Source organism: Lygodium microphyllum, chromosome 18 (assembly GCF_053477565.2).
Source record: "Lygodium microphyllum isolate KBCC chromosome 18, Lygodium_microphyllum_v1.1.10, whole genome shotgun sequence".
NCBI classification, from domain to species: domain Eukaryota; kingdom Viridiplantae; phylum Streptophyta; class Polypodiopsida; order Schizaeales; family Lygodiaceae; genus Lygodium; species Lygodium microphyllum.
The window spans coordinates 139,918,263-139,941,397 of NC_141152.1; the positions used below are offsets into that span (position 1 = coordinate 139,918,263).

At 44.0% G+C, this 23,135-nt stretch overlaps 1 protein-coding gene across 3 annotated transcripts in view; it reads right to left on the reverse strand.

Moving 5' to 3' along the window:
• Positions 1-23,135, reverse strand: part of APC10 (anaphase promoting complex 10) — a 45,156-nt gene that overhangs the window by 21,594 nt on the left and 427 nt on the right. For all 3 annotated transcript variants that reach the window (XR_015694721.1, XM_087699320.1, XM_087699321.1), the window contains exons 2-3: positions 2,331-2,391; positions 2,154-2,246 (exon numbers count right to left, since the gene is read on the reverse strand). Coding sequence is in view for 2 of the 3 variants with exons in the window: in XM_087699320.1 (XP_087555446.1) it covers positions 2,154-2,246; positions 2,331-2,391 (154 nt within the window). In the remaining variant the exon portion in view is untranslated. The remainder of the gene's footprint in view (positions 1-2,153; positions 2,247-2,330; positions 2,392-23,135) is intronic.

Sequence of the window (23,135 nt, forward strand, 5' to 3'; positions counted from 1 at the left end):
TTGGTAGTAGTCTTCAAGGTAGTAGCGGTCGGCTCCGTCTAGTTGGAAACGAGGTGTTCCAAGATCTAGACTAAGCTCATTCTCTTCCTTGTCTTCTTCTTCATCTTGATCTGACCAGAACTCTTCTTCTTCTTTCACATGTTTCTTCTTTTCTTGGCTCTTTGGTTGGCTTCACTCCATTCTTCAACTCTTGGGCTCTTTTGGCTCTCATCTACTTCAAGTATGGTTCAACCCGCTCTTTGGCTTCTTCAAATCAAAAGGCAGTCTCCCAGTTCCCCCTCACCATGATTTCTTCTTGTAGCTCCGTGTCAAGGACTTGAGCCATCTTCACTAGCTACAACCTGGCTCTCTCTAGCACCATGATCAACTAGTAGTAAACCTTCTCCAAGTCTTCATCCAACTCTTTAGCCTTCTCTTCGAGATTACGCAACACGTGTTCCTTGTGGGTCTTCTCTAGTGCTTTGATAGCCTTCTTTGTCTACTCAATCAATTTGAGCTACAGCTCTTTCTTCTTGTATGTGATTTTGAGCCAATGACATAGCTCGTTTTCCTCTTCAAAGAAAGTGTCCTTCCGTAGCTTCAACTCTCTCCAAGACATTTTTTGAATCATATGTTGCGCATCCTTATCACGCCACAGCTCCCTCTCAAATTTGCTGGCACAGCAAGTTCTCTCCCAATTTTTAACAAGTAGATTCTCTCCGAACTTTGTTAACACAACAGGTTCTCTCCCAATCTTGAACAAGTAGCACGCCCAAGGAGGCATCCCGATGTGAAGCGTCATGTCGCATCGTGTCGTGCCAGGGTCATCATGTCGCGTTGCACGATGTGTTATGGTAGGATCTCCTCTGCGTCCATGAGCCTACTCCCCTCTTGAGCTAGTATGCACCGCACTAGAGTTACTTTGATACCAAGTGTTACGGACCTTCACGGGACTTCAAGTCATAACCTGTCATGAGGCACAAAAATGGCATAGCAAAAAGACACACAAGATATATCAATAATAAGAAATTATTTGTATTCATGATATAGAAAGATACAACATTGAGGCACATCTCAAGACTACACCCTCATGACGCCACACGTGAGGGTTTACCACTAAGTATAGGGAATCACATGTAGAATGGAAACCAAGCAAAGCTCAAAGTCACTACTACTCCCTATATAGGTGTTTCTAGCTCCAACACCATGGTATAGCTACAAAGCCCGTACCCTTACAAGGGGCAGTGTGGGTGGGAAAGAAATCCGATACATTAAGTCGCCAACAGTTTGGGGCAAACTTTGACCATGTGGGGCAGTTAGTGGAGCAGGGAACAACCTGCTAGAGTCCCTACAGCAGTAGGCAACAGCAAGAAGAGGGCTGCTACAGCCGAGAGGCAGCATTTTTTTAGGTGTTCCGACAATTTTTGACAGCTTTCATGGCCATCTAGGTAGAGTAGCAACTGATTTCTTTCATTTTCTCACGATGAAAGTCTGAAATTTCTTTTTCCAACATTCTCTCATATCCCCCAAAGGCAATTCTCAACTTCCCTCACAGCAAATTCCAATAGTTCCACCCATCAGAGCATGCCACCTACGATGGTGAGTGCCATGGATTGGAACTTGTTTGGGGGCTGAACGAGGTGCTAATGTTACCCATATGAAGCAATAGGATGCCAATCATACAGAGGTGGAGATTTTGTAGAATCTCTGCTGTATTCTTACTAAATATAATGCAATCTTCATTATGATCCTTGTACTCTTTCACTTGTGGGCATAAAGCCTTCTGTTCTCTACATTTGATATCATCACGTGGCTGCTGAAACTTACTGGCAAAAAGCTGCATAGTGACTGAGAACTCTTCAGCATATAGGTTTGAGTTAGACATTTATGAAAAGTTTGTTAGAAGTCTGTGCATGAAGAAAGAAAGCAAAAAGAAGAATTGGCACACATTAAGAATTTCTGCATATATGTATCACAAAGTAGAAGCAATGTATTACCACACCCATGCATTGCTAATCATCTATCAAAGCATCCAATTTCTAGGAATAATTAGTATGCAACAAACTACTCCCATTATACCACAAACCCACTTCAGATTACTATAACAATCACACCAGAAGTACATGGCTTTATACCAATTTTGAGGAGACTACCAAGACACAAGGACCCATTACCCGTAAATCATGAAAAGAGTTTCCAGCTCGAACTGAGATTTTATTTGGTGTGTAACTCTCATCATGCTTGTAATCCACATATATTGCAAGTTGCTGCAGTATCAAAAAAGTTAATTGTATACCTGAATTCATGTGTGGTATCATGCAAATTCTTGTCATACATGGACAAGATCAAACCTGCAGCCGAACTTTTTTCTGAAACTGAATATTGACAAGATGTGGCTGTGCACCATCAGATCTGCAAGAAAAGAACAGCAACAAAATAGCAAACAGTAGGTACAGATTCTAGGCTATCCAAATACTATACAATGTGCACTGCAAATTGGTAGATCACTTTTACAACTCACTTTCAGTAGCTTCCACCAATGTAAGTACTAGCATGTAAAATACAAAATGTAGTCCAAACTATCTTAGGTGGTATAGGTTTTGTATAAAAGCCCTCAAGTTGTATCATTTATGGTAGAATATCCACTCTTGACTGTCTAAGTGTCAGAAGTGGATGCAACAATGGAAGCGTAGAAAACTCCTGCAATAGATTGTGTAACACAAGAGAGGAGAAAACATTGCAAAGCAAAGAAGAACACTACACCAAAAGCTTAGAAGAAAGGAGATGCTAAAGAATGGAACCCATATACCAAGACATGAGAAGTAAAAAAACAACACGAGTCACTGGCTGTGTGGGCATTGGCACCGGTTCCCTCTCTCCAATAGAACAGCTGTTTTTCATTTTTTCCTGAATGAATGACAGACCAGAGGAGGAAGTGACTGGCCTATAAATAGGACCAAACTCATGATCAGGTCAGCCAGCATGTGGGGCCACCATAAGTACAGGTCAGCCAGCAAATACAACAGTTGGCCAAACAAAAATGCATAAATAATCAGGTGCCCACATAGGCAGCAGACCCCATCGTGAAATGGCCAGTCCACTGGAACATGCACTGACTCACACATGAACTGACAACATCCACTAGCATATGGCACTTAAGCACAACATATAATAAGCCACTCTTTCCATTTTTAATGTGCCACTTAATTGGGTACCCTTACTGGCTCCTAGCAGCCCCAAAAAGGGACACACTTTTAGAATCAGGGTTTCTACAAAACCCTGGAAGGCTTATTAAGGTTCTACAAAAAAAAGTGAATCATTTGCAAGCCATTCATATCCCCAAATGAGGTGCCCTGCTGCCCTCTACCTCCAACCCATCAGCACTGCTCTGCCTTGCCTCGTTTTCTTCATATTCTCGTGTGCAAACACCCTATCAACGGTGGATGTGCTGATCATCATCTACAGTAGGGAAGCTGCTATTCCGGCTTCTACTGCTGGTACAGCTGCTGTCGCCATCATCTACTACTGCTGTTCATGCTTCCACTATTGCTATAGCAGGCTGCCAGCATTGTCACCATCATAATAGTAGGGCATGTCACCATCATTTATTGCCTGTCACACCAGCCTCAGTAGGCCACCACCGTCTTCTGCTGTAGGCCATCGTCGTTTACAGCACCCATAAGCTCCATTAGATTGCCACCATCTTCCGCTGTAGGCCATCATCGTTTACAGTGCCTGTAAAGCATCCAGCACTGCATTTACTACTCATACAGCCTGTCACCATCAGTCACAGCACACTGTGAAGCATCCAGCACATCATCTACTGCTGTCTCAGCCACCATACAGCAGTCCTGCACCCACGCAGCATGGAGAGCTGGTAATTTGCTGCATTGTGATCTGTACCATGTACAATACGCTTCATCCTCCTTCCTCACCCTGCTCTATCAAGAGCCATTGAAACATTCCCCTAGGATCCAACCTCCATATGAGACACAACACAAGCCAAACTCACCATGAAAGGGACTGGACATCAAACTCACCTCTCCGCCATACAGCCAAATGGGCTCACCCCCGATCTTAGGAGCCAACAGCACTCCGAGTCAGTAGAAAATAACACTGATATGGGATCGATCCACTATGATACCAATGGCCAAACAATAGACCAAATCTCAGCTGTCCCCAAGCCCTTTGCATTTGATCTTCTCTTTCATACTACTTAGAGTTGATTGAGCAAACCAATGGGAAAATTTATATCCCAATCATTTTGCATATGTGACAAGCTACGTTTACCATGTTATGAAGCTCCAATAAAAGTATTGATAATGTAGGGCTTTGATTGTCATATGTGACATCTTGTCCATATTATTTGTATCTTCAACAATAGTTGATAAGTAATCTCAATTGTAATGATGAAATGAAATGATTAAGTTTCCTCATAAAGTAAGCCTTTTATGAACATGCCATTGAGATTGCATCAAGGGTTGACGTCCCATACCACCATCCCGGTGTACGAATGCCTCGACCAACAAGCCAAGAGTCCAAGAGTAGTGATCACACAATGAATGTGCACAATAGGACCTTAAGTCCTATAAATAGGACTTGGCTGCCCTAACCCTGAAGAGTCCTAAGTGCATTCGCACTAAGTCACTTCATAACCACTATGACCAATGCTACTAATACCCATCCGGATGTCCAAACACGGCACTAGGAGCATTTTGTGTCATGATCGCATCCCAAGGGTCAGCTTCCCATAAGAAAACACAACATTGGCTAACAAATGAATTGAGAAATTAATGATTATGAATAATTTAATAGATTGTAAAGTGAAGATCAATTTGGCCTCATACAATTGAGGCTATTCAACAACTGAACCACGATGGTTGTTATGTCCTTGGACATCTAGATGGATGCTAGTAGCATTGGTCACACACTAGTTATGAAGTGACTTCGTGTAAATGCACTTAGGACACTCCGAGGTTAAGGTAACTGAGTCTTGTTTATAGGACTCAAGGCCCTATTGTGCACATTCATTGTGTGATCACGACTCTAGAGCTGTTGGCCCATGGATTGATGTATTCCTATGCGGCGATGGTATGGGCTGGTTCTACCTAAACCCTAGTATTCCTTAAATGGTATCAAGTCCTAGTGCTCTAGATTCCTAAATCTTTATAAGTCTAAGTTTTCTTTTCAAGGGGGGCAACTGCTGCCAAATCATCACCATCTACTATCCAGCCATTATAGATTGCAGCCACATAATTTCCAAAATAGGGTGCCTCGAGTGCCTTGTTTGTGGCTACATTTACAGCCAGACTACTAACATTAGTTATTGCACTATCACGTCTTTATTGTTGCCTACATTTACAGCATTTACTACCTGGTGACAAGCTGCACACTCCTTCCCACATGCTAAACAAACTTCGCAACAATCTGCTGCCCCAAATCAGCTCCTTTTAGCTGTCACCCCGCCATGTGCAGCCACAACTACCTTTCTGCTACAGCTTGGTCGTAGAACTGTTACATTGTTTGTGGAGGTCTCTATCATCATCATCATACTCCTACAAGCTGTGTTTTGTTGCCTGCCCTCTTGGACTATCCTCTTCGACTGGTGGTTACAGTGTTCAGGATTTGGCTAATGACATTTCTTAGCTCAACACCTCCTCTCAGGCCCAAATCTAGGCTAGAAATGTGAACCACCCTAAAGTTTTGTTTACCCCAAGGCAGCTAGGGCATCAGGCAAAGGGTGTGTACCCATCAATTACCCAATGGTCTACCAAGACAACAAAAGCGATGGTTATCTTACCAAGGAAGCCTAAGTCATCACCGCAAAGAGATCAAGGTTGCTCGTCAGCTGCAAAGAGCCTACCAAGTCTTGCAAAGACGAATGGAATCAACGACTTCTATTTCTTTTGTTATGTGTTTATTCTTGGTTTTTTTTTTTTAATGCCAAGTCCTGCAAAGGGTGCTCGTCAAAAAGAAGGGGTGGTAGTCGATTAAGTATCAAACAATTTAGGAAACAAGCCCAAGTTCTTCAAAAAACAAGTAAACTTATCCCACACTTTACTAGAATAAGTGTCTAAGGATGATGTAAGTGGGTGTGTGTGCCAATAATATGGGGAGTATATGGAGAGGCGTAAAAAGATGATGGTGAGCTTAGCAAGACAAGCAAAGAAAGCAAAAAAGCATGGAAAAACTGTCATGTGCAATGCCATGAATATGGTGGATCCAAAGTCGACCACTCATGAAAGACCGAAAAGGAATAAATGTACACAGATGCATGTTTACATGAATAGAATGCCAATGCATGGGGTAATACAAAAAGAATATGCAAGATTTCATGCTCATGCGAAATGCAATGCAATGATGCTACTAGACAATGCCCTCACAGGGGAATTGTTCACTAGTCCTAGTGCCCTTTTACAATCATGTCATCTTGACAATGCAAATAAAGTTACAAATGTCCATTAGTACAATACAAAGAATAAATGTCTCAAATGTTTAAAGCTAAACTGTAAACACATCATTGTTTGAACAAGAGAAGAAACCGCCCCCTCTCAAACTGAAGGAAGGAGCAAGAGGAAAGCACCCTCTCCCCGTTAATCTGAAGAAGTAGAGGAGGATGGATCTAAGCCAATCTGAGATAGAATGTACTATAGGATTGATCGCTTTAGTCAAAATGTCTGCAAAATTATAGCTTAAAGGCACAAACTCTAGACAAATAATGTCTAGCTCAACCTACTCTCTGGTGAAGTGGAAGTGGATTTCCACATTCCACGTCCGAGGTGTGATGATCAAATTGTCCACGAGGGCAATGACACTTTGGTCGTCGCAATAGACAACTATAGAGAAATCACAAGGAACTAAAGCGTAGCCAACAAGCTCCTCAAATAGATGGCCTCAATGATACCATCAAAGAGAGTCCTATACTCAGCCTCTGCCATGCCGTGGAAACCACCAGTCTCCTGCTTGTGGCTTGACCAAGAAATGGGAGCCATGCCCAAGGAAAAGAGATAATCGCCATGGGAACACTGAGTGTCGAGATCTTCCATCTAGTCAGAATTAATGTAACCCTACAAGCATAAACCATATCCATAAGTCACCTCATTATGAAAAGTATACTGCAAATATCTCAATACACAAAGACAAGCAATCCAATGTGACATCCTATGTGCTAAAAAATACCGACTAAGCATACTAACTGAGTATGCTAAATCTAGCCTAGTATGAATCAACCAAAGAAGCTTCCCTACAACATATCGATAAATGTGTACATCAAAGGGTTGATCTAGGATATCCTTCGACAGATGGATAGATGGAAAATGGAATCAAGAGGACTAGCCACAGGCCATGTCTGATCCGTGCAATACTATTCCACTAGCTGAAGGGCGTAATTCTACTATCAGACACAAATACTTCCCCCAGAATGAACTACCTCCATCTCCAAGAAATAAGATAACAAAGCAAGGTCAGTTATCTCAAAGATAGCACAAAGCTTGGCCTTACTTTTTGCTATGGCAATAGAATCCGAACCAATAATAAGTAAGTCATTGATGTATAATACGATACAGTTGATCCCCGCGCATGTAGTGCGCACATAGAGATTTGGATCATAAGGGGTAAAATGGTATCCATGAGCCTGTAAAACTCCATGAGTCTGTAAAAACTCGTCCATCCACTAGAACCAAGACCTCAAAGCTTATAAAGAGCTTTCCGCAAACTAAACACCTTATCCAAATGGTCTACAGAAGGAAACCCAGGAGGCTACTCCACATAGACTTCCTCCTCCAAATAACCATTCAGAAAGGTGCTATTAACATCCATCTAGTATAGCGGCCAACCGTAGTGAGCAGCAAGCACAACTAGCAAATGGAAAGATGTCATCCAAGCAGTGGGTGCGAAGGTCTCCTCGTAGTCAATACCTTGCTTCTAACGAAAACCTTCCACTACAAGGCAAGCCTTATACTTGTCTAAAGTCCCATCAACCTTTAGCTTTGTTCTAAAAATCCACTTCATCTCCTAATGACCTTCTTGTGACTAGGACAATCCACCAAAGTTCAAGTCTCATTCCGATCAATACTATCCAGTTTGGCCATCACATTGGCTAGAGAATCCGAGTCACAAACGACAAAGGAGGATGATGTATCCAAAGAGTCCATATCCTACTACTACTTCTTCTTCTTCTTTACAAATGTCCCTTCTTACCACAATGATACCACTCGGCCTTTGACTTCTTCTTGTCACCCCTCTCTGAAGCTACAAATGCCTCATTGGAGCCACCATACGGAGATAGAAGCCTCCCATCTAGCCTCAATGACACCTCATGCTTAAGTAGCATCGAGGACATATGTGTAAAGCCCATTGGCATCAATGATATTTGGGCGGCCCGCAAAGCATTGGCTACACCATCAAACTCCGATGGGAGCTTGTAGAGCACAATCCGAACAATATGATCCTTTAGAAGTGACTGCATGTGCCAAAGTTAATCTTGTACCTTGGTAACACAAAGCAAGAGTGACTAGATAGTATCCTTAGGCTCAAACTTCATTTGCTTGAGCTGGCCATAGAAGGTAACTCCATGCATGGTCGAGGGAGTCTCGTACAACATCTCAAGCTTCTTCCATACTACAGAAGCTATCCTACAAGAGGAGTTCATGGATAATATTCTTTAGAGATATATTGGAGAAGAGCAAAATACATACAAGTATCATTGGAATCCCATGTAAGCACACCTTCCTCATGGTTGTCCTATTGCCCAACCGGCACAAGCACTAATTGCAGAAAATGCAGCAACTAGAGATCAAAACACAAACAAATAATTAAATGCAATTGTCAACATTAAATTTATGCAAAAAATCAAAAATGCGCGCAGCTGAGATAAAACGTAAGCTTCCAAGGCAAAAATTCAGGCCAATTTGCAGCAAGGACAAGTCGCTTGGGCCGCAGCAAACAGTAAGAGGCTGATTAGCAACAAATAGGAGTGAGGGTAGACTGTGTACAGCAAAAAACAGCACCTAGCGCCCAAACATGGGCTCTAATACCATGTCACAAGTGGGTGCAGCAATGGAAGTGTAGAAGACAACTGTAATAGACTGCACAACACAAGAGAAAATAGAAAATAGAAGAAAACACAAGAACAGTGCAAAGGGAAAGATATGCTCGAGAAATGGAATCCATAAACCAAACACAAGACAATTGTGTACAATAGTGAGTCACTCACTTAATGGGCACTCACTGGCTCCCTCTCTCCAAAGGGACCTAGAATCTACAAGTGGATGATGATGATGATGATGATGATGACGACTGAGGAGGCAACCAAATGTATAAGCATAAAATAATGCCAAGAAACAAATACATCGGCCAATATCAATATGCCGTCAGCCAACAATAAATGGCCTAAATCATCAATGATGATTAGCATAAGGAATATCTAAAATATCCTACAATGCCCAGCCCACAAATAGACATCCCCAAACTCACTCATGAGCTAAGTAACCTACTAACATTTCTTTGACTTGCAAGTACCCGAAGTAGGTTGCCATGGATTTCATTTTGATGCAAAAAATTATGAGCTATAAATGAGGTAACTCAAGATCTGTTAGAGATTTAGTCATCCCCTAGACTGACATTCTCTTCGTAGAGCAGCTTGTGCGCTGACTATCAAATCGAGGAACTCCCTTCTTGATTGGAACTCTTCTGGCATGGCATCTTCTAGGGTGTCCTTTATGCCAATTGGGCAAGCTTCATCGTGTTGTATTAGCATTAGTTGTAGTTGTTCTTCTTGAATAGCCAAAGCTAGAACTTGTGTGCCACATGTTCCTACTGAGCGATAGATTCCTAGAGGTGCACATTCTCAGGAGGTGGTACAACTTTTGTCATAGAGGGAGTGTCCCTCTTCAAGAAGCTTCCCTTTTTCCTCTCTGGCATGTTGTCATGCCTTGTGTGGGGTACATGTTCTCTTATTCCTATCAATTTTTGGGCATTTTCAGCAATCACCAAGAGCAGGCACCATTTATCAATAGGGGCAATGCCACATGGCAGTACAGCAGCTGATCATGATTTTATGGGATTTATTGCAGCCAATCAGTCGGTCAATTTTGCTGACTGCCCTGATTATTTTATTGGCATGTTTCATGTTATTTGTTGCAACTAGGCAGCCTGCCCACTTCACTTGTCTTTCAAGTGGTAGAGAGACAAAGATCGACTCAAGGAGATACTTCGGCAGCCTGTTTCTATATCTGCCTTCTTCATTTCAGCATTCATTGACTACAAGCTTCTACGTTCTTTTGTCTCTTTTCTCTCTCCCTATTCTCTCATGTTCATTGTCTTTCAGTCTTGTCCATACAATTCTGCATTTGCTGCACGCTAACATGGCATCAGAGCAGTGTAGAAGGGCTGATTGATCATGGGCAGACTCGATCAAGAGGATTCTTCGCAACAAAAGAGTTTTTAGCATTCGCAAGCTGAGGTGAACAGGTGAAGAGTGGGGAAGGAGTGAAGTTGCTGTTTTTTGCAGGTTTTTGCTGTTGGTGAAGAAGAAAAGCTGCATTTTCAGCCTCTTGGAGCAGATTTGAGTTTTCATCTCCTCCGGCAACTGAAACTTGTTGCGGACAAGGCGAGGAAACCCTAGTAGGCATTAGCATCATGTGCGGAGTCGAAGGGGACTGCCCTTATTTTTATGTACCTTATTCCATTGCCAATGTCTATCGAACTTGACACGAAGTTTCACGCTATTATGGACTGTAAGGTACCCCATGTTACTAGCTCTTCCTTTAAATCAAAAGCTCGAAGGGGAGAATTACCACATCTAGTGGATAATGATGCTTGCTATCCTAAAGTCCTATGATTTGGCAGAGGCCATGACCAAGACTATAGACCATCCTATAGCCCATCATGCCTCCAAGCTTTCTACTCACAAGGAAGCCAAGTTGATGAAGGTACAGACACATTGGGACAAATTCAATGCCCTCATCCGTTCTTTCCTCTTTCTCTCTTACACTCCAGTCCTCTTTCTCTCTTACACTCTTGACTGTCATTGCTCACATCAAGCACTTGATCATGGCTTGAGAGATATGGATGGAGTTAGATCAAATGTACAATCGGATGTCCATGATGAAGCAAGTGTCTTGGAGGTTCAAATGCAGACTTTGAGTCCCAACAAGTCTTCTTCTATGCAGGAGCATGTCAATAAGCTTCGGCAATTGCACATGCATATCCACAATGCAAGGAAGATGATTAACTTGGAGACCGTTAAGTGGAAGGAGTTGATTCTGATGGTCTTGGACCAAGAGGAACAACTCAAAGGTCTTTTCCCAACAGAAGGGGAAGAACAACAACAAAAAGAGGAAAGACGAGAAGTCCAAGACAAGTAATTAGAAGAAGGATTGCCCCGACAAGGACAAGAAGGACACCAAGAAGCAAAAGGCTACAAAGGACTCAAGGGTGATGTCTGCTCCTTCATCGGCCACCTTCCTCCATTTGGAGGTGATAGAGGATGTTTCTGCCACGACCACTGATGCAACGATGTTGGCCACACAATCTCGTGAGTGGATTGTGGATAGTGGTGTTTCCTACCACATGACTCCTCCTCCAAATGGTATTGCTCGTATGCGTTTGATGCATGGGCGAATTCTCATAGGTGATAGCTCTTCAGTCCTAATCAAAGGCAAAGGCAATATGCAACTAATTCCGAATGGGTGAGACGGTGTCCACACATCATAGGTACTCTATATGCGGGGTATAGGATATCATCAATGAGCAAGATTTGTGCTCTTGGCCTTACAATCAAGTTTGATAAGGACTCCTTTCGAGTTCTTGATGGAGTATCTCGACATGTTCTTTGTGCAGGAAATGAGGAGAATGAAATCTACAAGATGCCGTCTTCATTTGCCTTTTTTTCTCTTTTTCATTCTTCTCAAACTAGTATACCCAATTTGATCATCTCAACTACAACTACCTTCGAAAGGCAGCTCATGGTCAACTTGTGCAAGGATTGCCAAGGATTGGGATGATCCACCCACCATGTGTATCTTGCATTTGTGGCAAGCAAGATAGAGATGCTATTCCCAACAAGGGTTCTCGAAGGGCTAAGGAGCTCCTAGAGCTTGTTTCGACAGACTTATATGGACTGATACAAACGGAGTCCCTTGAGAGAAGTTTATATTTTGTGCTAGTTGTTGATGATTTTAGCAAGATGACGTGGCCGCACCTCTTGGAGCTAAAGTCCAAAGCATTTTTCCATTTTAAGGATTGGTTGATCTTTGAGGAGAACAGGTTTGGTAGGAAACTCAAGACCCTATGTTTCCGCAAGGAAGGGGAGTTTGTCTTCCATGAGCTAACTTGTTTTTGTGCAGATTATGGCATACACCACGAGCTTGCCAACATGAATACCCCTCACGAGAATGGCATAATGGAGCAGAAGAATAGCAATGTAATCAAGATGGCATGGACTATGATGGAGCATCGACAAACACCTTGATGTCTATGGCCTAAAGCAATATCCACATTCTTAATCGATTCATCCTTAATCGATCCCCTGCATTAGCCATGGTTGGTATGACACCTTTTGAGGGTTACTTTGATCAAAATCTAGATGTTTTTATTTCAAGGTGTTCAGGTGTGATGCCTATGTTCACATCCTTTAAAAAAAAAGAGGGATAAATTTGAGTTGGCTTCCAAGAAACAAGTGTTCATGGGTTATAGCTTGCAATCCCAAGGATACAAGCTTTATGATCCCATTTCACGGGAGGTGTACACGAGTCGAGATGTTCGGTATATGGAGTTTCCAACTACAGAGGAGGGTGTCGAGCATCCCATCCTTGGAGATCCAAGTGACAAGTGGGCAACTACTCCAATGCCTTTGAAGCCCTTACCTACTAAGGCTCCGCCCTCCTAGAAGAGTAGATTGCTTCACCATCTGATTCACCCATTAAGCTAGCCCCAATGGATATTGCTGAGACTTCGGCCAAGGCAAAGTGACAAAAGGAGAGTATCGACCTTCTCCTCATTGGGCTTAAGATACACTTTGTGATTCAAGGATTAAAGGAGTTCCTAAGGAGTGACAATCACAGGATAGCCCGCAGCACTCGGAGGAACCAAGCATATTCCATCGAGCTTGTTTGTACTAACTATTGTTTGATGGCTCGTACTACATAGGATAGGGCACCCACCTCCATCAAGAAGGCTTTATAATCACAGCATTGGAAAAAGGCTATGGAGCAAGAGTTGGATGCTATTGAGCCAAATGGCACTTGCGATATGTGAGCGTGCAACAAAAAAAGGAACAGGAATAGAGAGAGAGAGAAAGAGAGAGAGAGAGAGAGAGAGAGAGAGAGAGAGAGCAACTTTGCAAGAAAAGAAGAAAAAAATTTGCACTGACCAAGGAGAGAATGCTAAATACAAGAAGAGGACTAATTAGTCCCTACACGCAAACCACAATGTCATTGAGGGCAGCAGATCAGGCTAATGATGATAGCAATATCGAAAACGAAGGAGAAAATTGAAGTCGAATTTTTCACCTGCCAAATAAAAGACAAAAGAATGTGTCTACCAAGGAAGAAGTGCCATATGTATAGGCACTTCTTCATGAAAACCGGCAACTACACTCTAGGGCCTAAGAAAGCAGCTAACCAAGTCCAACTGCAATAAATACAAGAAAAAATGCCAAATGGACACAAAAGAATCTTGACAAATATGGACAATATCTAGCAAGTGGAGACAAAATAGGAAATGTAGGAATTTCCCTAGGGATACACACAGAAACCCAACTACTGAAGGAAATGCACAGAAATGCATACTCAAATAGAGTTGCCTCCTCCATGAAACCAAGTGAGAAACATGTCAAAAGCTCCTAAAGTCCTCGTCTAACTCAGACTAAGGCTCACAATCAGAAGATTACAAAGCACGACAATCTTGATTGCTAACACCCCCTCTCAGATCCTGGATGTGGCAAAAGGCCAAGGAAGAAACAAATCCTAGGTTACCAAGAGAAATGCCAATGTCGATGAAGTCCATTGATATAGACCACCGATGAAAAAACTCCTCACAATCCTAGAAAGCCCCCCTCTGAGACGCTAGGGACCATGAAATCCGCAGCCGCATCATTGAGATCATCCCCCTTTGAAAGGGATGGGGGTACAAGGAATCCACCACCAGAGAAGATGAGTGATGGAAAGAAACCTGTAGAGTAGATGGTGCACAAGCGGAAACAAGTGCAACAATAGACAACTACCGCAGAGAACCCTACATAAGAGAAGTGGAATGGAGCCTATAAAGCTCGCTCTCCTGCCAACATGTCGCTAAAACAGCTCTTGAAGAAGAATCCTCAATAAACACAACTTGCTCAATGGAGACAACTCGCATACCAAGTCTAGTCAGGCCAAAACTAAGAGGAGTGGAAAGCCCAAGTCTGAAACATGTAGGACTCCTGAAAGGGAGTGCGAGGTATGGTCTGGCAATGACAACATAGTGCCAACACCACTAATAAGCATCGAACAAATATCACCAACAATGACTAAACCCTCAAATGGACAAAGATCCTATAGCATATCTCCTCATAGAGTTATATGACTCAAAGCACCACTCTCAATGAGCCAAGGGCTCTTTGAAGATGTGTCAACAGCTCCTCCAATACATGAATATGAAGGAACATGAACTAATGGGTAATAGCTATTGTAGAGGTAGAGAAAGGCTTGGATGATTTAGCTCCATCCTTCATGCCCGAACGAAGATGAGGGTACTTCTTCCAACATTTTTCCTTGGGATGTATTCCTTTTCCACAATATGGGCATTTACGCTTCTTCGAATTGGAGTCAAAGCTTGAAGAACTCTCCTGTTGTTTAGTCTTTGACATCCCTTTCTTCTTCTTCTCCCCTCCCGAACTTGCAATAAAAGCTTTGGTGGAGTTGGATCCACTAGCTACCTCTTTGGCTCGCTTGCCATGCTCCAAAATAAGTAATGCAAGCTCCTCCCATAAAAGCTTCTCACAAGTCCTCGATATAAGAAGGCTAGTGTAGAAGACATCAAACCAGAGAGATGGCAATTGGCTACTGACGGAACGGGTGGACTAGTCACTGGCCGCTACAGCAGACGGGACAAGAGGCGGATGGGACGTGCGTCATGCAGACAAGAGAGGCGGGAACGCACAGGTCCAGGATTGACGAGCGGGCAAGAGCAACAAGCGGGCCAAAGGCAAGTGGGATGCCACGTGGCGTTCCCTGTCTCATTTCGGACAAGGAGCGCAACAAGGAACGCATTCCTTGCTACATTCCCTGTCCGAAACGAAACTAGGAACGTTCCACAATTTTGAAACGCGTCCCATGACGGCTTCGTGTGCCAGAGATGGTGATTCGACATGTCGAGGGGCTATTCCCGACCATTTTTTGCTTTGGCACGAAACCCTATGTTTCATAGTAAGTCAAAGCACATTGAGATACAGTATCATTTCATTCAAGAGAAGGCCTTGCATGAGACCATTGATATGGTATACTATAGGATAGAGAACAATTTGACAGATTTGTTTCCAAAGGCACTTCCTCGGGTTATTTTACAACAACACTCCAAATCCCTAAGCCTTATGTTGTATCCAAGATCTAAGAGGGGGTGTTAGAGATTTAGTCATCCCCTAGACTAGCATTCTCAAGCTACAATTGATATAGTCAATTCTCTCAGGCACAATTATACATTTTGTGTCAGTTTTTGGGCATTTTCAACAATCACTTGGAGCGGGCATCTTTTACTAAGAAATGGCAATGCCATGTGGCAGAATGGCAGCAACTAAACGTGATTGTTTGGCATTTATTGCAACCAATTGGCTGCTGGTCAACCAATTTTGCTAGCCACCTTGATTACTTTATTGGCATATTTCATGCTATTTATTGCCACTAGGTAGCCTACCCACTTCACTGGTCTTTCAAGTTGTGGAGAGAGAGATCGGCTGGAGGAGTTACTTCAACAACCCATTTGTATATTTGCCTTCTTCATTTCAGCATTCATTAACTATAGATTTTGCATCTCTCTCTCTCTCTCTCTCTCTCTCTCTCTCTCTCTCTCTCTCTCTCTCTCTCTCTCTCGTAAAAGGTAATTGTATTAATTACGAAAAAAGTACAAGTTTACTTGATTACAAGATACATGATGGCACTAAGCCATCATGTGAAACGGTTCTAGTTCTAAGAGTTACAAGGTCATGGCAAAGATGTAGAGGAAATTGCCATATGCCAGGGACGCAAGTCCTCCCGGGAAAGTAAGTCAAAATGCTGAAGAAGATCTATCTGCCAATACAAGAGACCCTTAAGCCTAGCAATATGCCGCTGAACATTACAGGCGGAATCAAAAAGAAAAGCATTCCAAATGGTCCAGTTATGCCAACAGCCCCAATATCGAAGAAAGTGAAACACGAGCTTCATATGTGGCTGTGCCGGTGTCGGGTATTTGGGCTGCACAAAGACCCAATCAAAGGGCCTTAGCGAGAAACCAACCACCGCTCTCCAAACGGCTGACAAGAACGACCATATTTTCTTAGCGATAGGGCAAGAAATAAATCGGTGACGGGCAGGTTCGACACCGGTGGTGCAAAAGAAACAGTTGCCATTGGATATTCGTCACTTGGAAAGAGCCGAAGCAAGCGGAAGACCCCCAATCATCACCCTCCAAAGAAAGACCTTATATTTGAAGGGTGTCTTGTTCAGCCACCCTTCCATCATAGTTGCCCTCCACCATGACCGGGATTTACGCAATCCCCAAAGAGCATTAGCTTTAGTGACCAGCCGGTGATGATCTTTAATCAGAAGATGATAGACCTGGTTAGCGGAAGCTTTGCCTAAACTCAGCCGGCCTTCAAAGTCCCAATCCTGCCAAGGACGATCCGAAGCAAGGGCAGGAAAGGGTTGTCTACTCTAAAGCACCATCAAAAGCTGTTCCCATAAATGCCTGTATCCACGAGGGATCCTAAAGATCCTCCGGGCTGTACGAAATGAGATTAACACATTGCGACTGGCAAGGGTGGCATGCGCGACCGAAGTTAAGCCCAAACGTGCCATACGGTTGAATTGTGGTCGAAGCTCTTGTTTACCTTCCCATGAAAGTAACCGCGAGACTACCAGCAATTCCAGTTGAAAAGAATTAGCAGCTAAGCGATCCTCCGCCGGATGCCACTGAGCCTTCCGGAGGACCAGTTTCCAAGAACATACCAAATGGGCAAGCAGTGATGAAGAGGAACAAGAGAATCCGGAATCGGCATTAAGAACATGCCACCACGAACTCTGGATTTGGGTATTGCCATGCCGAAGCCCATGCTCCTCAAGGAAATAATGGGCTATAACGACCCACGGATGATGATCTGAGCACATTGCGCGGAAAAGAGACCAACGGAGGGCCATGTGAGTTTGGGCATCCAAAATAGCTCCTCCACCCATGCGTTTGGGGGTGCACGCATGCGACCAAGAAATCCAGGAAATGCCTGCATGCAAGGAATCTTTCTTCCATAACATAAAACGAATAAACTGAGTCAGAGCATTCAGAGTAGTAGTAGTCCAGGGCAGCAGAGGCAAGAAATATGTGAGCATCGGCAACATAATTGTCTGGGCTACTTTGAGGCGAACATGGAATGGCCAAGCCTGAGACTTCCAATACAGGAACTTAGCCGCCAGTTTCTGAGAAGCCCACTGTAGAAGCTGCTTTGGGGGAACATCAACGCCCAAGGGGTAGCCAAGTTGCCTGGCAATGGAGCCACGAGGCACAACGATACCCTGCCAGTTCAATGACTGCAAATCCGACTCCGTGCAGCTGAGAATGGCTGATTTCAACGCATTGATGCGAAGGCCGAAAGCCTGACCAAAGAGAGCCCAAACATCCAATGCTTTGCGAAGGTTATTCTTATCCGCCCGCAGAATCATAAAACTATCATCAGCCAAGGATTGACTAATGAAATGTTGTCCAGAAGGAAGCGACAATCCAGCCAACTGAGTGGAAGCTGCCATATAAGATAACATCGAAAGAACTGGATGAGTCGCAAGGGCAAAGAAGAGAGGGCTCAATGGGCACCCCTGTCTGACAGAGCGGGCAAGGGCAAATGGCTCGATAACGCCTCCATTCAACATGAGTTGCAAAGACGCCGCTGCACTGATGATGTAGATCAGTCGAGACATCTAATCACCAAAGCCCATAGCAGACATAAGCTCTGCAACAAAAGACCAGTCCAGATAGTCGAAAGCCTTTTCCAGGTCCAATTAAATCAGTACGACCTCCTGATTAGAATGCCTTGCATAATCAATCGCCAATTGCGCATTTAATACATTGTGCAGAATGTTTCGGCCCTTAATGAAACCATATTGAAGAGGATGCACAATGGCAAGGAGATGCTTGTGGAGCCGATTCGCCATTACTTTGGAAAAGATTTTGTACATAGAACCCATTAAAGAAATTGGGCGCCAATGTTTCAACATAGACGGCGAAGGAACCTTTGGAAGCAATTTAATAAGTCCTTCTTTCCATGAGAAAGGCATAATCCCCGTTTCCCACACCTGCTGAAACAAAGCCGTCAATGGTTTCGCCAATTGGGTAGCAAAAACCTCAAAGAAGGTCATAAAAAACTGAACAGGCCTGAGTAGTTTGGGCTGAAGGTGGAGAAGTGGAACCAAGAAGGTCGATGAAATAATTCCTACACATATGCACAATAGTCTGCAGATCAAGGACCAGGTGCCCTTCTGCATCCAGGAGTCTAGTCATATTCTCTCTAGCAGGAGAGGCATGGAGGGCTCGAAAGAACTTATGAGTCTGACACGCATTATCTTGCAAAGTCTCCGTCAGATGCTGCAATTTGGCCTGTTGATACGATTTCAACTGAAACTCTTGAATAAGATGAGCCACACGCATTGCCAGTGCTAGTAGAAATGCATCATCTGGAGTGTCCACCAACAGAGAACGGACCAAAGCCAGCAAGTCCTCCGCTGCTTGCCGACGCTGTCGACAAAGAGAGGCATGATGGATTCCATACTGCCGAGCAACCCGCTGCACATTACAGAGCAATTGTTCAAACGAAGCAATGCCCTGAGAGGAGAAGTCCAGTAAGAATCTATCAATCAATTGCTGCATATAACCCTGAAAGATTGCATGCTTCAAATAAGATGAGTTAAAACGCAAAGGGAGCATCTCCAGAAATTGCTTAAAAGGTGCAATGGGTTGTACGAGCATCTCAAGCTGCAGAGAAAAATGGTCCGACAATGCATATTGCTGCAACACTTTCATTTCAAGCATCTCAGGGAGGAAATCATCATTCTGCATGATGTATATGCGGTCCAGCCGCGACCATGTTGTTGCATACTGAGCGGAATGGAAAGTAAACCCTGTAGAAGACGAGTGCAACCAGGACCAGAGATCTTGCTTAAGAACAGCAAGAGCCAACTCATGCCACCTACGGCTTTCCGGCACGTCCATTACCGAATGCTCCGATGTGGACTGCGAAGAATCAACACACATTGAAATCCCCCATGAAGAGGCCCTGTCTGCCAAGTGACAAAGAAGTCTGCAAAGTATGCCAAAGCTCCCGACACGATAAAGGATCATTCGGAGCATAGAGACCAAGTAACCATAAGATTTCTCCATCGAATAAAATTTCAATCACCACAAAGCGGCCATGCACATCATTTTTAATAAGAAGAGGTTGATATTTTTCGTGTACAATCATGAGCACACCAGAATAACGCATGGCCTGTGTCCCTGCATAGAACAGACGAAAGCCATGGCAATCCACAACTTTTCCAGCTTCACCGTGACTCTTGTGTTCAACAGCACACAAGACATCCCACTGATTCTCATGCAATACAGTCCACATGGCATGTTGATGATGGCGAGAACAGATTCCTCGCACATTCCACGTGACTATTTTCATGTGTTTTTTGTAAAAGAAAATCAGGTACGAGGCACAGCTTGCCTCGATTTGACCTTTTCTGCGAGAATGTCCAAGACTCCCTCATCCAAGAAATCAGCCAACACGGCAAAAGAGTTCTGCGGACCGAATTTGGAGGTAGACGGCATATCTGTTGGCTTGGGAATGGAGCGGGGATAACGACGATCCCACGGGGTAATGACGTTGCCTCTAGTATCAAAAGCCAGCTTAGCTGGTGGACCCTTGGGACGATCTGAATACACTCTCCGAGTGGGCTGAGGACGGGGGGCAGATGAAGCCATCGCAAGAGGAGAGTGCTCCGACAGCAACATTTCTTTCCTGCGCATATAAGTACGCATGGAATCTTGTGACGCAGAAGGCACAGAATTCTCCATGCCAGCAACCACCCTGGTATCTTTTTTTGCGCGTACTTCAACCCAATCTGTGCCACGGGAATCTAAACCCGAAACCTGTTGTTTATCTTTATTCAAAGCTTTAGGTGGGTGAATAGCATCCTGCGACGGGACATCACGTACCATATCTTCCATGGGTAGCACAACATGCCCAGCATCTGAAGTGTGTTGCTGTTCTAGGCATTCGGCCATGAAATGCCCTAATTTTCCACAAGAAAAGCAGTGTCCTGCAAAATTGCCCCATTTCAAACGAAAGTGTAAAGGATGCATGCCAGAGCAATTGAGACGTAACCACGCAGGCCTTTTCCTGGTAGTGTCCCATAACATACACAAGCGGTTACGATTCACTGCCCTTAAACTTGGAGGGACCAGAACAGTGTCCACAACAGCCATGGCGTCCTTCAACAGTGGCCAATAAACAGCCGGGCAATTTTCCACTTCAACCCATACAGGGCACTCCCGTTGCAGCAGGCGTTGAAAATCTGCCATTGGGCACCATGGTACAACATGGACCAAACAGCGATAAAAAAAGAGGCAGTTTAGACAGAAAAGCAACACGGTGCGTCTCAGATTTTAACAGCACCTCAAAAAAACCTCGAGGCCCCACAAAAATCTCTTCAACACATTCCCCTTGTAGCAGACTGTGCAGCCACTGGCGAATACGGGAAAGCTGGGGGATTCTACCAGTGAAGAAGAGTATCACCACGCGATCATAGAATACTGAAAAGGAGCGCAAGACAGATTTGGGGTCAACAGTGGCTTCCAAAACATCTTCCGATGCAGAGTCAGAAAAGAGTTCCTGATTATGTTGAACATAATCGCCAAGTACAGTGTTGGCAAACTCTAGCAAATGCTCCCAGTCAACATCCTGAGAGTCTGCAGAGTCCAAAGCAACCTGAGCATAGGAACGATCCTAATGATCCATTGACTCCTCCGAAGTGTGCTTGGTGCGTTTGCCTGCAGGCTGAAAGTCAGGAGCAATGGGCATCTCTTCATTGCACGGAACCATATCGTCGGGTTCCTCAGTATCAGAGTCCGGACCAAGCGCTGCCACCGTTTGGTCTATAAAATCCAGGTCCAGGCCAGCCATGGTATATCACTGCGTATACCGGTCAGAGGCCGAGAACGAAGATCTCACGGGAAGCAGGAATGCGCAGGCCACTCTCCCTCTTTCTCAGGCAAAACGGACCCGGCACTGGACTGATGAAGAAGCTTGGGAAGCGCATGCGCAGAAACAGACGGCCGCACGTGCACACGTCCACAAGCAGAGAGGGCCTCGTTCCCTTGCTGGTTCACACTCTCGCGCTCGTTGTGTGGCATCCCGGATTGGGACCTGTTGTCACACCCTCGCTGTCAAGCACTGAGGATGACAGAATAGGATAGGGCGATGCAGATCACCACGCCGACGTCAGCAGGGACAGGAGGCTAACGGACAGGTAGGACGCGACAGCGCAACCAGGGCGCAGACCCTGTGCTGGTGACCCATCCGTCGCAGAGCAAGGCGACGTAAGCAAGAAGATCACACGGCAGAAAGACAGCAGGGCACGGGCTAGGGTTGGGCGCGAGGACACGCGCAGGGCGAAACGACGGTCGAAGGCAACAAACACATTGTTTCTCACTCTCATTGAACCAAGTTTGATGCTTGTTGAGTTCTAATTGATCATACAAGTGGCTTTCTTAACTCAATGCTAAAGTGCTATTAGCGATCATAATTGAGTCATTGGGAAACTGAAGCTCATCCTCGTGGTTCAAGCCAAACACTCCCCTGCAAGGTAGATCCAAAAGTGACATAGCTATCTAAACCCATATATTCCATGTGATTTGGGTGGTGGCACTTAAGACAAGCAACTAGACAATTACCCAACGTTACTTCCTATGTTTTTTAGGCAAGTATGTCTCATTTCTTCATATCACATCACTTCCCAAGAAAAGTATCATGATGAGCTTCACAAGAGAATCACTTAGAAAGCATTGATATAAGGAGCTTGATACACCAAAACTTCAAAAATTTATGGGATATTTGACTTCAGTTCTAACAGCTTCTTTTGTTCTATCAGCTCTAATAGTTCCTTCATAGGGCCTTCACTTTTATTAGCTCCTTGTCCAACCTAAAATTAATGCCCAAACAAGTTGGCCTATGCCAAGTTTTTGGTAGCTTGCATCAAACCTGGAGAGCAATAAATAACAAAGGCACTACTTGTGGGATTGCCTTGGGGCTCACAGGGTGTGGAGGAGACCTAACATGTGGATAAGAGGACTTTCAAGCGAGCAAGTCCTTTCTTGTCTAGTCAGCATTGAGCTTAATTCTCATTCTAGACTTCTCATGAACAAAGTGAATCCAAGGGTGCCATAGATGGGAGTTGATTGCTAGCATTATTGCATGGTTCATCTAGATTGTGAGATGTAGTCATGCATCAACATGTTAACAGCAAGACATACATATTACAAAGACTACAGCATTCAGACATGGATTATTCATACACTCCAAGAAGGCCAAAGAGATTACAAATACCCACGGAAGTTTTTCTTTGAGGTGTCCATTAATAGATTTTTCTCATGTCTGAGAATAAAAGTGTGAGGGTGGATGAAGAGAATGCATACATCTTTCTGCAAGTAATTCATTAAATATCTAAAACACATATGCTAATCTAGACAGAAGAGATTTGCCACAACTTAATCAGAACAGAATTGTGCAAGGCACCTAAACCTATCTACGCTCTCTGTGTTTCTTGAGAGTAATAGGCATGATTTCCAGCCGAAATGCGTTCCCTGCCACTCACAACTGTCACTCGCTGCCGATGAATGGACACACGACCTATTATTCTTCCATCCATCTCAGCCACTCATTCCCCTACCTAGCCATGAAT